Raw genomic sequence first — 14,440 nt, forward strand, 5'->3', positions numbered from 1 at the left:
AAAAAAAAAAATCACCAACGAACTGAAACAGTCAAAGTTAAAATTTACCTTTTTTTCTCATGTGTCGTACAAATACTCACCACACACAGACACATACATATAAAGACGTTCAGGTCTCTTATTCTCCTGCACGCTTCTTTGTTGTCGTTGTTGGCGCGTCGCCCCCAATTCCCCAAGGGCGCCACTCGTTACCGCGCGTGTCTCGTTGCGTGCGTACGTGTGCGACCCACCGCCGTGCTGCCGCTGTGTGTTGGTGGGCACCCAATGCCCCCAGTGTGCGGCAGCAACGCACTCCGTCCGCCAGCAGCACCCTGGAGAGAAAAATCTACCGGAGTGCACTACAAAGATATGAAGAAATGAAAGAAAAGCACCCGTACTTTTACCTTCAACACACGCACACTCATATATAGGAACGTATAACGCCTTGGAGGAATAAAGTAAAAAACAGAAGAAGTTCACACTATTCCACCCCCCTCCTTTATTTGTTTTCCTCGTTCCTGTGTGTGTCTTTACTACTGTGTTGTGTACGTCTTCACTCGGTGTTTTATGTGATCTCTGAATTTCGCTTTCCCCCCCCCCTGCAGTATTGGCTTCCGCGCGTGTTGATTTGTTTCGTGGCTCTCCGTTCGCTCATCGATGCGTAGGGGACAGAGAGGGTGAAGCGGCCGGGGTGTGTGTGTGGCACACACGCACACACACACACACACACACAAAGCGACTCTCATCTATTACATGACGACTGCAACGTGACGGATTGCACGCTGTTTCCTCTTCACAGTCCACATTCTCCTTGTGCGTTTCACATATTTCCAATTATATCTTTTTTGTTTCCTTTTTTTTTCTCTCGTTGCATGTGCTTGCCACTTGCGTGTTTTCTTTCTTCCGTTTTCTTCGCGGGCAGAAACTCTCTTCCCTCTGCTTTTTTAATAGGACCGGGTTTCGTGTTCTATTATTCTGCCTTGTTTTCTTTTCGCTTCTTGGTCTTTCACCTTTCTAACCCCACCCCTCCTTCTGTGTTGTCTTCATTCTCCTTCGCTCCTGCCCTCCTCCTCCTCCTCCTCCTCCTCTGTTGTCACAGGGGCAGCGGCAAGAGCATCGCCAACACCACTCCGTTTGGCATCCACCTCTTCGTTTGTGTATCTCTTCTCTGCCGCCTTGTGTGCGGAAAGGGGTCCGAAGCTCTCCTCTCACCCTTCCACCCCCCTCGCCCACAAAAAGACAGACAGACGCATAACTCTTTCACAAAAACCAAGTGAAAACAACACCAAACAACAACAAAAATAAAATAAACCAAAAAAAGTCGCGCCGTTTAGACAATCATAGTGGCTGTTGACTTGCAGTCACGTGCGAGGTGTCCCTTCTGCCCGCAGTGGTAACACGGCTGCTCCTCAACGGGCAGCCGCGGATTAGGGCAGGTGCGTGCGAGGTGGCCCTGTACGCCGCAGCGGAAGCATGGCAGCGATGCCTTGGGCAACTTTGCACGCTCTGGGCACCGCTTCGCGATGTGGCCGGCGAGACCACAGTTGTTGCACTTCACCTTCTCAATGGCGTCGGGGCACTCACGGGCGTAGTGGCCTGTCTTGTGGCAATGAAAGCACGGCTGCTCAGAGCGCGGCAGGCGGGGATTGGTGCAGTCACGCGAGATGTGACCCTCCTCGCCGCAGCGGTAGCACGGCTGCCGCGTCTCCTCCGGCGGGGCGAGTGGGCAGCTGTGGGCGCGGTGTCCGGGCTCGTGGCAGAAGAAGCACGGCGCGTCTTTCACGTCTACGTCGCTGGGGCACTCCTTCCACATGTGGCCGGGCTCCCCGCAGCGGAAGCAGAGACTCTCGGAGACCGGCTTTGGGCAGTCGCGGCTCGTATGGCCCATACCACCGCAGCGGTAGCACACCATCGTTGTTTTTGCTTATCTGTTGGTTACGACTTTGTGTTGTTCCTCACCTTCTCTCTGATTCCTGTCGTCGTCGTCGTCGTCGTCGTCGTCGCTTCTGGGTATCTCCTTCGAAATCCGTTCTCCCTCTCTCAATGCAAAGACACCACTCCTTCAATGATGTCCCTCGCGTCACACGACATCCGGTAATGCAATTGAAACAAACACACACACATGCACCACAAAACAACAATACAAATAAAGAAGACACAAGAGCACTAAAGAAATCTTTAGCGGCAGTACAAACGATGTGATGAACAGCAGGAATACCCACAACAATTGCAAGACCAAGGCACTAGCCCCAACCCAGCCTTCCACCCCACATCTCCTACACCTTCCCGCCAATGCCCTGTCGCAAGAGCAGTGCGCAGATAGCAACAAACAAAGAAGCAAACACACATGCAGGTGTGGATGCCGTGACGCGGTATATTCGCCACTTATTTTCCGCACTACGCCACGGAATGTCATTGCCCCCACCACCCCCTCAAACTCTCGTCCTCCCCCTTGCCACACGCCTCACACCTTTTTTGTCCCAGCAGTAATAAACACAGGACACCCCACACTGCAACCGACCGCCACGCTCCTTCTCCAGACCTTGCATCCTTCACACACCGCCTGATTCACGACGCACGGGAAAAGGCACTCCTCTTCCGAATACTCTCTATTTCCTCCCCGACGCCTCCGCCCAAACTCCTCGACGCACAAAGCCCATCGCCTACCACCATCTTCCCCATCCCGTTCTGTCCCCAAAACAGAACAGATTCTTCACCATTCGTCGCCAGCATTCTACACATCGCACAACGCGATGCCGTCAAGATACACTACATACCACTAATGTAAACATTCGATATATACTCTTCTTTTCGCATGTTTGTCGCAATGTATGCCTAAATTAGCCACTTTGACTTATTCACTGAGAAACTTGTAGCAGTGCTACACAACCTTCCATTTTTTTTTTCAAACAAAAAAAGTTATATTCCCTGACTCCAAAATCCGGTGACGATGGAGAAGCCTGAAGAATGCCCCTACACCCTTCCGCCCCGCAGGGCAGCAGCTCACATCCCCAACCACTACAACACACTCACGTGGGGTACCGATAAAAGGAATGCAGACACGTTCTTTACAACACACTGCAGCACCATAAAAACCTACGTCTTGCACTCCAGCTCACATGCATATACAGAGGCAGACCCACACTTGAGCGAACTGCCTCACGCGGTTAGAGCCTCTGCGAAAGAGGGGCTACAAGGAAACAAGAAGAAACGCACGGAAAGACGAGACAGAAAGAAAATTCACCTTGTACAAGAGAGGCAAGCAAAAGACACCCGAACGCATCACTCCTCCCTCCACCCTCCAAAGGGGAGGGGAGAAGAGAGACAGACACCCTCTCCAAGCAGAAAGAAAATTGGATTTTAATATGCCTCAAAAATTTTCAAAGAAGTGGCGTTCTTTTTCTTCAGTTCTGTCCTATCATTTTTTTTTTTCCTTGGCTGGGTGATTATTACCTCTGGCCTGTCTCTTACTATTGTTTTTGTTTGCTTCCTCCCTTTTATCTTGGAATTTTTCGCTCTTCCCACATGAACCTGTCAAGAAGCAAAAAAAAAGGGAAAAAGGTTGCACAGATGAGCCCAGGGAGGCAGCGGCTCTTCAAAGACACGGCCACGCTCCCCACACCTCCTGCTACCCCTTCCACTCTTTTACCATCTTAACAGAATCACGGCGTCCGTATTAACCGCCCTCAATCGCATCAACTCATAGACGCTTTACTCTCACACTTAAATTTTCGTTTCCTTTTTTCTTTGTGTGTGTGACTTCTTCGCCTTTCCTCAACAACAAACCCTTCGGCTACGCATCGGCGGTGGTCCATCCGCTCTCTCTTCCCAATTAGTGAGAACTTCAGGAACGACACACAACGCGTGAGGACCAAGAAGGGTAGCACCTAAACGGTGCACGCAGGAATGCTGTTTTCCAAAACAAAAAAGAGCAAACAGAACGCAAGCACTCCACAGTAAACTCCTGCTTTCCTTCTGATAGAGAAGGCATGACACCTTCTCCGCCGCCAACCTCAGTGGTCTTCGTGGAGTCTAAAAGCATCACACTTCACCTCATATTAGTGATTATTCTCAGCACCTCAAAAAGGAAACTGAACGATCTTCCTCCTTACTTTATCCTCAACATCCTCTGCTCTCCCGCGTCGAACAGCTTGCTTTTATAGCAAGCAAAAACAGAGGTATCCTACCTGACGTTTGTGCTTGTTACTGAACTGAACAACTCATCGCCGATCCGACCAGCAAGCCTTGGTTGTACGTTCCCTACTTGGCGGGGCATGCGCGGCTTATGTGGCCTGGCTGGCCACAGTTGTAGCACGTGGCATCGCCACCACGAGGAGCACCGCCCGCAGGTGCGTTGGGGCAGTCGCGCGCAAGGTGACCTTCCTGACGGCAGTGGTAGCACGCGCGGCCACGCGGGGGGCCACGGAATCCCTCGTTGGTACGGGTGGGACATTCGCGGCTAAGGTGGCCTGGCTGGCCACAGTTGTAGCACGCACGGTTGCCCGCGCCGCCTGCAGGCCTTGTGGGACATTCGCGGCTAAGGTGCCCTGTCTCTCCGCAGTTGTAGCATGCGCGGTCACCCCTCATCATCTGTGCACCATCGGCCATGATTGTAGAAGAGCGTGTGGAGAGTTGTTCGGTGGTAATCCTCTTTATATAAATTCGAACAGAAGAGAAAAGAGAAGCAAAAGTAAAAGAAATCGGATCAGAAATAATCAGAGATGGGAGCGACTCACAGGCAGCTGCTGTGCCCGTTAGCAGCGCATATATATATCATTACCCCTCGTCAAAAAGAGACTTTCCTAATTGCACCGGAAAAAAAAGCACCGTGTAGAGCAAGAACAAGCAAGAAGCCAACATGCTTGCTTGGTTCATGTCTTCGTCTCACCTTTCAGGAACAACGGTTTTTTCCCCCTTCTCCCCCGCCCCCCACCTTTACATCTTCTGTTTCTCAGGATGGGTAGTAGCGATCATATAACTTCGTCTGATCGTCACGTGAAATTTGTGTCCAGCCGCCTTGGTGCACGTGGTACACAGTGACAATACCACCAGACGCGCCGTCGCGGTATGTGGCGTGAAATATGGATCGCCGTGCAAGATCACAGGCCTGCTCGACAGTGAGATCCTTCCGGTAACCCTGATCGAGGACACCATATGCATAGATGGATCCGGAGCCCACACTGAATAGCTCGTGCTTTACACGAGTGCCCTTGTCATCCACGTAGTAAAGGGATGGACCAAACTGATCCCAGCCAGCCACCATTGTGCCCATGGACAGCCCGTAGTTGCGGTAAGAGTATGTGATATTAGCAAGGATCTTACTTGCGGCTGCCACGGAGATACGGCTATTGTTGCGAAGCTCCCAGAGCCGGCACTCCATACCCAACACACGCTCCCAGTATTGACAATCCGCCGCACCACCAGCCATGGTACCAAGAAGGTAATCATTGATTTCCAGCACTTTCATGACTGTCTGGGAAGAGATATACTGTCCTGAAGAAGCGCGAGAGTCCACAGCAATGATGATGCCCCCGTCAAAGTGAAAGCCCAACGTAGTGGTTCCTTTCTTGACGTCCAGCTTTGGAATACTGCGAGGGACAGGACACGGCTTCATGAGCTTCCAAACGCGCATATCTGTTTGAAGGCGTGCGCTGGTGCTGAGAGGGTCCTCTGTCAGTTTCTCTCCCGTTGCTGGCAATACACTGACATCATCGCTGTGTTTGGGGCGTTGCCCGAGCGAGCTGTATGAACTGAGGGTGAGCGCATCCCCTTCAACATCATCATTATCATCCAAACCGGGCACGTTGTGCCACGTGAACGGACCAACGTGGGGGCAGTCGTCTAGAGTGAAATCTGAACGTAAAACAGTTTCAAAATCGGCAAGCATTGTTCCCAAAGACTTTATTTTCCTTCCTCTTTCCTCCTTTTCTTTGTCTTTTTGGGTAGTTTATCTGAACAGAACAAGTATTGCTTTGTGTGGCTTCTAGAGGGAAGCGAAGAGATGAGCAACGCATTGTACAGAGAGGAAAAGGATTATAAACAAATCGGGGGATGCGTCCTGATTCACCGCAACAACATGAAGTTTGTGGATGATGGTGACGTTCACGTTTGTCATGTGGGCAAGCAAGCAAACAAACAAAACGCCTCCACCCAGCCGTTCATTGTGAAGAATAAGCCGCCCTTAAAAGATTCAACGCCACCTCAAACAGCTGAAGTAATGTCTTCCATGATCACATCCTCGTCGTCTTGCAGAGGGATCTCGATGTTGCCATCCACAATATCACTCCGAAAGTCGTTGGGCAAGGGATTTTCGTCTATTGTGGGACGCACAGAGGCAAGCTGCAACCGCTCAGCTGACACCGTCTTCAGCTCCTGTGACTCAAAACTAAGAGCATCTTTAAGCTCCTCATACGTAAAGTTATCAAGTTCCTCCAATTCCTTCGGAGTAAGTTCGCGGTAGCGACATAAACGACGCAGACGAGCAACGCGTTGTCGTCGGAAGAATGGCCAGTCGCGCTCAATGAACTCCTTCCAAACAGCACCAGAGTGCTGCATATAATACGGGGGCACTGTCACCTCACGTATAGAACCCACAGGAAGTCCGCTAATTGAAAACGGGCCAAAAGAGATACGACCACCACGCTCCACATTACGTCCCAGATGCTGCATTAGATGAGAAACAGGCATTACCTCCCCCCTTACCTTCACCTTTAGCGAGAATCGTGATTTCATCGCCGGATTCACAAAAAACTCCACATTAGTCCACTGCTTTCCATTCACCATAACTCCCTCCGTGTTCAGCTTGTGGGCCAGCACAGGGTCAATGGCGGGACGCACGCGCAGCAGGTACGTCTGCTGGATCATTGATTTAGGATTTTCCAAAAACCGAGAAAGTTCACCGTCATTGGTGAGAAGCAGCAAGCCGTGTGCACGCATCGGGAGGGATCCGACAGGAACGAGGTGGTCCATACCAAGTATGCGAGCGTGTTTGGTGATCAGTGTCCGTCCTGCCATGTCGTTCCTGGACACAATCACATAAGCAGGTTTGTGGTACATCCAGAGCCGCGGCGGTGCGAAACGAAGGCGACCACTATGTGATGCCACGTGGATGTTATTCTCGGCTCGCACAAGACGAAATGGGTTCCTCTCAACCACATTATCAACACGTACCTGACCGCTAGCGATAATCGCAAGGGCCTCGCGGCGACTGCAGAAACCCGCACGTGGTAAACAGCGAAGGAGAAACACTGAACCTTTAGGAATACTAGACGTATTTTCCTCCACATCGCCAAATTTTCTCGCTTGATCAGTAAGGGGGTCGTACGCCGATCCACCAGGATAAAACTCTGTGGACCTTCGCAGAATAGTACTCATAGCCGTCGATACGCCCGACGGTTTCGTTGTTGTCAGTTGATCACTGCCTTGTAGGCCATCAGCGCCCATAGCAGCAGCAGCAGCATCACCATCAGCTACATCTGCCAAAGTGGTTGGGACCCTTTTTGAGTGAATAGGCTCTGCAGTATCACAGAGCCTTTTCTGTAACTTATTCGTCTTTACCTCTTGTCGATGCTGTAACTCACGGTCAGAGAGCAGTCGCAAGCGGCGAGGCAAGTAAGTGTCATTGCGGTCCTCTCTCAGCTTCTCCGCTTTGAGCTCCATTAGCCGCTCATTCACCATGTCAGTCAGCTGTACAGGGGTGTCACCGTAGACATTCCGCCCTTCCTCCCCATCAGGCTCAATTGTGGGATCTGCAGGAGAGACATTGCTCTCGTGAGATAGTGTGGGGCCGTGCTGCCTAGTGTTGCCGCCCGATAGCTGAAGCACATCGGGAGATAATTTTTCCTGCTGTGATGGCGCCTCCTCACGTAAGCGCCGTTGCCGTCCGCCTGCACGTATGTCAAGGCTTCCCTCGTCAAAAAAAGAGGGCACCACGTCAGCGTCATCCTTTGGGACAGCGTACCCATCGGCGTTCCTGGTCCGCACGATCTCCTTCCACTCCCTCTTCCTGCGTTGGGCAGCCACGTAGGGGGACGTCGTGGGCTTCTTGAGGTGCGACATCGCTACCGGGAAATGTTTCTCAACGTCAAGCAACTCTTCGCGCTGCGCTACGTCTTCGCTTCGCGACAACGCGGATGCCGTTGGGGACATCACTTTCCGCCGCGGTGGTGGCGTGGCACGGCCGCTGTCCCCTCTTCCACCAGTAGACTCGTATCGCCGTTGCGGTTGTATGTGCTGCTTCAGCTGATACAGAAGTGACACCAAGGACACCTGCAGCGTTGACGAAGACGAAGACGACGACGACGACAGACGACGCATCTTGTCAGTCTCTTTCGCTTTCTGTAGACGGGGAGAAACAAAAATGTAAAAAAAATCCATAAAAGTTAACAGCACAAAAGAAAGCGTCAAAAGCGCCTTTGCGTCGAGGAATTACCGCGAAGAGCAGTCCAAGCCTTGCCTTTTCCCTTCGTAAAAGTAAAGAAAAAAAAACATGTGCTATTAATTGTGTCACGGTTTTTTGTTTTTTTTTGTTTTTGTTTTAATTAGGAGAGTAATTCGGTTTTCTTCATGCACAGGACACACAAGGCAAGGCCGACGAGGAGACATTGTGAAGTGGGTTGATATGAAACGGAGGCGCGGAATGCGCCCCTAGCCCACCTCCCGTACGGTGGGGCGGAGAGGGCTAGGCTAGGTGGGTGTTTTTTTTTTTGTGTCAGAAGGTGCGCTCCTCGCTGCTCTACGTACCAATAGAGAAGCGCGGAGTCAAAGAATACAACACTTTTTTTTTTTTCGGTTGGCGTATAAACAACAGTGCGGCTTGACCATTCCTTTTGCAGGCCTCCAGCCCCCCGTCATGGTTGGTGACAGGTAGCTGACGAGAGTCCCTCATCTCCTTTTCCACATCCCTCCTTTTTTTTTTCTTTACAAAAGAACAAATTTAAAAATTACAATCAATTTGTTCGTCTACAACACAAAACTACTTCACTTACAGATTATAACACCCCACGCAGCGAAGCATGTCGGAAACATTGGTTGGAGGATATTCCACAGAGGAGCCCCCGTCCACATCGTCTCAGTACATGATGGTGCGGCAAAGGTGGTGCCTGACGGATGCATCCACGTTATACCTTCCAATCCACCAGAGCATGTGGTCAAGCGCGGTAGCATCCCAGACAATGGGCTTCTTTGCGGCGTCACCACCCAATGTCTTGAAATTTGAGCTGGAGAGGAAGTCCAACAGCAACTCAGATGCAACTAATGCGGCGACACGGATAGAAGCCTCTTCTGCTCCATCTTTCGCTAACAACACCCCGTTATCAACAAGAAGTGCCAGGTGTGCATCGTACTCAATCAGACCAAGAAGGCGAAGCGCCTTGGGTATCTGGTAATCGCAACAGACAGTGAGTTGACCCTTGTCATGAAAAGCACCGCATTTGGGGGCTCTAGAGTCATGTTGAGATATTTTTTCGATGGCATCGGGCATGTGAGTGATTGCGCTATCCACCGCAGATGCAGTGAGTAGGGCCAGTTTCAGCACAGGAAACTTGAGAACATCACCCCCCGTCATCAAATCCTTCTCCGCATTAGCGCTCTCTTTTCTCAGGAGGTGGAAGTCATGGTAGCGATGGTGGAGCTGCAGTAGCTGCTCAATAAACCCTAGGTATGGTTCTGTGGGATGGTACAGGTAACCTTCGCAGCTGCACCAAATCTTGTAGAATGATGTACCCCTCTCAAGTTGTGCGAGTGAAACCGAAATCAGCAACTCCACCCGCTCCCGTGTGGCTGGCATCCACATGGGCGTTTTCCCATCCTCCTCGTGTCCCAAGAAGCAAGACTTCAACGCCTCCACTGCCTCATCAACTGTGGCGAACTGCACCATAAACGATGGACGGTACCATTCAATGCAGTGCTGCTCTACAGCACACCGTAGTAGGTGGGTCATCGCCGTTGAACCACGCAACACGCGGCCCCCACCAAAGCTTTTCTCCGCATGCTGGTCGCTCTGCTCCGGTGGCAACGTCGCGTAGAAGCCGCAGAGCCCGTCGACACGGGAACCCACCAGCGCCTCGCCGCCACCGCTACCACTGGGGCGCTCCCCCCAGTGCCTAAAGTCGATCGCTACAAGCATGCCCAGGTAGTTAATCACGTCCTCCACACTGCCGCGGAGACACTGCGGAACGCTGGAGAGCCAATGAGACGAGGAGACGCCTGTTTGACTAAACTCCTCCAGGTAGCTCTTCACAAGAGCTCCAAATCGTGGCTGGGTTGCCCAGACAGAAACGTCATTCACGTGGGCGTGGGGAATGACACGGTTTACCACATCTAGCGGGAAACACTCCCGCACAAATGACTTTACAGATTTCCCCTCCATTATGATGCAACAACTCGTATATAGGTGTTTAAAAAAAAATAAGAGAAAGATCACGAATGCGCAAAATTTGGCTAAGAGCCAGAACAGGGTATCGGCATCAAAAAGCCTAAGGGCAGAGAAAAGCTAATTGGCATCTTGTTTTCTGCGCAATGGGGCGCCGCTGTGGGGAGAGTTTCCCTCACACACGCTCACGAGTAGACGTACATTACATCGTAGTCTCCAACTACAACCAAGCATGACAAACAGAATATCAGCGACAGCCGATCAAGCCCTCAGCACATGTCAACAACAACAACGTCGTCATCAACACCATCACCATTCACATCCATGCGACAACCGCACCACTTCCGTTCTCCCACTACTCAACGTACAGCACACGACGATGGATTCAGAGGCGCAACATTCCTAGCTGTGCGAAGAATGCCCCCATCATCGTTCACCTTCATAATTTCAGTCTTCACCGCATTCATTTGATCGCGCTGAATGAGCCATTCCAGTGCAGTGACCTCAGCCATGTATCCGTCCTCCATGCTCAGGCGACGGCTGTGTTCCCGTATAAGAAGACGCTCAACCTCGTACTTGATGTCGAACTCACTCCCCAGCATTTTCGTCGGTGGTGAGAATGTAGACACACTGCCTGTATTGGCAGATTTCTGTCCGTGGGATTTGGTCGATGATGGTGTGGTAAGCCCCGACCCCACAAGTGTATGCAGAGACACACGTTTCCCATTACGGGAGCAGAAATGCCCTCCACCCCGGCGATCTATCGTAGACGTGGAAGTAAGAGAGAAGAGGACGTCACTCACGCGACGGTAGTGCAACCTTGTTGGGTCTCTGTTAAAGGTCATGGAACGATAAAAGTCCGTCCATGTCTTTCCCATAGTGCTAGCGCTTACACTGTAGTCCTGTGAAGCCACTGCCGCCTTTCGGCCCTTTCTGCGAGTTGGTGGGCAAAAAAAACGCTCAATGGAGGAATCCGCCTCGCTGCCTGAAACAAATGTTGTCATTCGATCCTCTTCTCTCGCCCAGTGGCGCGCCTTGAGCCTCGCTCTGAACTCGTTAAAGAGCGGCAACGACTGCAAGGATTCACGCAGAAGTGCAGCACCTAACCAAATGAAACGGCTGGGGACAAGCCCTGAGGTATTTTCCGTATCCCGCAAACGCGGCGAACACATCGTACTCACAACACAGCCAAGGGTTTTTGGTGGAGAGTCAAACGGCCATGGACGCGCTCCCAGAGAGGTGGGGAAATCGAGTTGACCTTTTTCCTCTTGAAGACCATGGAGGTAAGCCAATTCGGCAGACTGAAGAAAACGACGGTCTCTAGCAGATCCATCAGTCATTTGTGCATTCATCCCTTGGCGGCCTTCAGCATGCCAACTCACCTGATATGAATTCTGTGGCTGACAAGAAGTACGGGACGTATGTTGAAGCGAGGCTTGACAAGATCGTGACACTACAAGCGTCGTGGTGCGCGTGCATTCTCTTCGAGTAGAAGCACCCTCTCTCTTTTCGTTATTCAGGTTTGTCTCCGGCTGTGGTGTTGGAACAAGCACCTGATCGCTATCCATCACAACACGCTCCCACGACTCTAGGTGCCGCACCGCAAGGCCGGCGTCCATCAGCAACGAGTCGTTATAGCAGCACTGATGGCACTCCACAAGGAAAACCCACCGTCGCCGAATGCAGTCACGCCGCTCAATGTCTTCTTGTTGGATGAGAAGCCGCTGCGCCTTCTGTGCTACCGAGAGATGACGAAGATAATCATATCGGGGGCACCGCGTCCATACATTTTCAATTCTTCTTACTGCGGCCTTAAGCACAACATTCTTTTTTGTGGTCACCAATGTCACGTCCATTCTCGTTCGCATAAACATGTTTACAACTGTGACAGAGTGCTCGTGTAGGATTTGTTGTCTCACCTCGGAGCCGTCACGGCGACTCAAAGCGTACGCGGTAAACGCTTCAATCAGAACACGCTTCGCCATACGGACGCGCAGCTGCCAAAGACAATGTTCCACTTCAAGTGCTTTGCTAATGGAGGCGGTGAGTGTACCACGACGTTTGGTGCGCCGACGGAAGATCATCGCGCGCACCCAACGCTGTATGCGCGTGAGGGCCACATCCGTCGTGATACGAATGGTGAACCGAGACCGTGATGCACTCCCCGCTCGCCGCTTCGGCACCAAAGGTTCCCGCTCCGGGGAGGGGACACGAATGATGCGCGCGACGCTGCCGCGGCTGAGGCTCCCAACCTGTTTCCGCTGTGTCCTCGAACTGCCGCCGCCGCTCTGCGGCTGACGTGCGGCGGACCTAGACACAGGGCTCCTCGTCCTACGGGACTGCTGCGCCTTTGCTGGTGAAGCTGCTGCTGCTGCTAAACGCTGCCTGCTGCTGGGCGTCCTCTCTCTCTGCGCCGCACCTGACGCACTGGGTGAAGCGGTGCGGCGCTTTGGGGGGCCTCCTGGCGACTTGCGGCTGCCGGCCTTCATCCGTTTCTCTGTGTGTGTGTGTGCAGGTAGAAAAAAAAGCGGGAGCGGGAAATCCAACAGGGTCCAAGGGTGGGGAAGAAATGATGCCTGACACGGANTGGGTGAAGCGGTGCGGCGCTTTGGGGGGCCTCCTGGCGACTTGCGGCTGCCGGCCTTCATCCGTTTCTCTGTGTGTGTGTGTGTGTGTGTGCAGGTAGAAAAAAAAGCGGGAGCGGGAAATCCAACAGGGTCCAAGGGTGGGGAAGAAATGATGCCTGACACGGAGGGACAATTAACAAAAAAAATCAAGAAAGAGGAATGCAAATCGACAGACGTCCACCCCGCATTCAGCCAAACAGACGCACACAAACGCACACGCGCAGACGAATACCGACACATAGATGTGTACCCCTCATCCTCCTCGTACCACCGCGTCAGAGCCGGACGTCAAACTTCTCCTCGCCATAGCTGCCGAGAGCGTAGATGGGCGCGGCGAACGGCTCGTAGTCGGAGTAGCAGCGCTGAAACACACGCTCAACCGCCCGCTCAGAAAAACCACGGCAGACAGGATTCCTTTCTACTGCGAGCGTGGCGCGCCGCCTCACGCACAGCATACCGCTGCGCAGGGGGTCGAGCCGGCCGCGCCGCAGTTCCTGGCCGACAAAGCAGTCGCCGCTCAGCCGCGCCGCCCGTATCTCGCTGCAGGCCTGGTGCGTGCAGTCGGCGGCCTCGACAACGCCACGCGCGTCGTCGAAGGCGTGGATGAGTTCGTGACGGAGGTTCCGCTCCACTGCCTCAATGGTCTTCTTGTCCAGCTTCGGTCTGCCGCTGCTGCTGCTGGTGGTGGTGGTGATCGCCGGCGTTGCCGCCACCACCTGCTCCTCGACAAGAAGAACGTCGCCGCGCTCGCAATCCTCGCGCGCACGCCGCCACATGTAGCCCGCCGATACACCGGCATCCGACAGGCCACTGTGGACGTGCTGCAGCGAGACGCACTTGATGCGCTCGCGACGAAACGGTGTCTGCGTGATCTCCGCAATGCTCTTGAGCAGGTACTGCACAGTGTTCACTGTGGCGAGCACCTCATCAACAGCTGCTTCGCACTGCTGGTGTATAACAGCCTTCTTTGCATCTTCATCATCTGTCTTCCCTTCGCCCCCCGAAGAGGCCATGGATCTCTTCCTGCTGCCTGCATGGATAAAACAAAGAGCCGCGAAAAATAGAAAGAAACGTCCGCAAAGAATTGGGAATGCATCCACACACGCAAACTGCTACCCTCAGCGTGTAGCACTCGCACAGTGGCCAATGCCGCATTCACGTGGAGTCCGAATAGAGGAACGAAAGCAGAGCAACAAATCAACAGGACTTTGAGTGAACGAACGAGACAACGAGTGAAAGAGAAAGATGGAGAATAAAACAAAAAGAGAGAAGTGAATAGCAATCATTACCACTAAAGGCTCCATTGCGACACAAATCCGCATATCTGCATTGTTGTTGTTTTTTTGTTGCCGTTCAATCTGTCTTCTTTTGCCTGCACCAACTTTGTTGTTCTCGCCCATATATTACTTTTATTCACACTCTTTGTTTCTACAATCGTCCCCCTCCCACCTTTTTTTTTTTT

General features: G+C 52.3%; 7 protein-coding genes across 7 annotated transcripts; all 7 read right to left on the reverse strand.

Annotated features, from left to right (window-relative positions):
* Positions 1–1,309: 1,309 nt before the first annotated feature.
* Positions 1,310–1,891, reverse strand: DQ04_04311000 (poly-zinc finger protein 2; the record flags this gene model as incomplete). Its single annotated transcript, XM_009313485.1, has 1 exon — positions 1,310–1,891. The coding sequence occupies one exon, from the start codon at positions 1,889–1,891 to the stop codon at positions 1,310–1,312; it is 582 nt and encodes a 193-aa protein (XP_009311760.1).
* Positions 1,892–4,239: 2,348 nt separating this feature from the next.
* DQ04_04311010 (zinc finger protein 7) lies at positions 4,240–4,587 on the reverse strand (the record flags this gene model as incomplete). Its single annotated transcript, XM_009313486.1, has 1 exon — positions 4,240–4,587. One exon carries the CDS (start codon positions 4,585–4,587, stop codon positions 4,240–4,242), a length of 348 nt encoding a protein of 115 aa, XP_009311761.1.
* Positions 4,588–4,930: 343 nt separating this feature from the next.
* DQ04_04311020 (proteasome beta 5 subunit) lies at positions 4,931–5,866 on the reverse strand (the record flags this gene model as incomplete). The annotated part of the gene is made up of 1 exon (XM_009313487.1): positions 4,931–5,866. The coding sequence occupies one exon, from the start codon at positions 5,864–5,866 to the stop codon at positions 4,931–4,933; it is 936 nt and encodes a 311-aa protein (XP_009311762.1).
* Positions 5,867–6,180: 314 nt separating this feature from the next.
* On the reverse strand, positions 6,181–8,295 carry DQ04_04311030 (tRNA pseudouridine synthase A; the record flags this gene model as incomplete). The annotated part of the gene is made up of 1 exon (XM_009313488.1): positions 6,181–8,295. One exon carries the CDS (start codon positions 8,293–8,295, stop codon positions 6,181–6,183), a length of 2,115 nt encoding a protein of 704 aa, XP_009311763.1.
* Positions 8,296–9,049: 754 nt separating this feature from the next.
* On the reverse strand, positions 9,050–10,348 carry DQ04_04311040 (hypothetical protein; the record flags this gene model as incomplete). The annotated part of the gene is made up of 1 exon (XM_009313489.1): positions 9,050–10,348. The coding sequence occupies one exon, from the start codon at positions 10,346–10,348 to the stop codon at positions 9,050–9,052; it is 1,299 nt and encodes a 432-aa protein (XP_009311764.1).
* Positions 10,349–10,710: 362 nt separating this feature from the next.
* Positions 10,711–12,840, reverse strand: DQ04_04311050 (hypothetical protein; the record flags this gene model as incomplete). The annotated part of the gene is made up of 1 exon (XM_009313490.1): positions 10,711–12,840. The coding sequence occupies one exon, from the start codon at positions 12,838–12,840 to the stop codon at positions 10,711–10,713; it is 2,130 nt and encodes a 709-aa protein (XP_009311765.1).
* Positions 12,841–13,253: 413 nt separating this feature from the next.
* On the reverse strand, positions 13,254–13,991 carry DQ04_04311060 (mitochondrial inner membrane protease ATP23; the record flags this gene model as incomplete). The annotated part of the gene is made up of 1 exon (XM_009313491.1): positions 13,254–13,991. One exon carries the CDS (start codon positions 13,989–13,991, stop codon positions 13,254–13,256), a length of 738 nt encoding a protein of 245 aa, XP_009311766.1.
* Positions 13,992–14,440: the final 449 nt, after the last annotated feature.

The sequence above is a fragment of the Trypanosoma grayi genome (assembly GCF_000691245.1).
Source record: "Trypanosoma grayi strain ANR4 Tgr_431_V1, whole genome shotgun sequence".
Taxonomy (NCBI): Eukaryota; Euglenozoa; class Kinetoplastea; order Trypanosomatida; family Trypanosomatidae; genus Trypanosoma; species Trypanosoma grayi.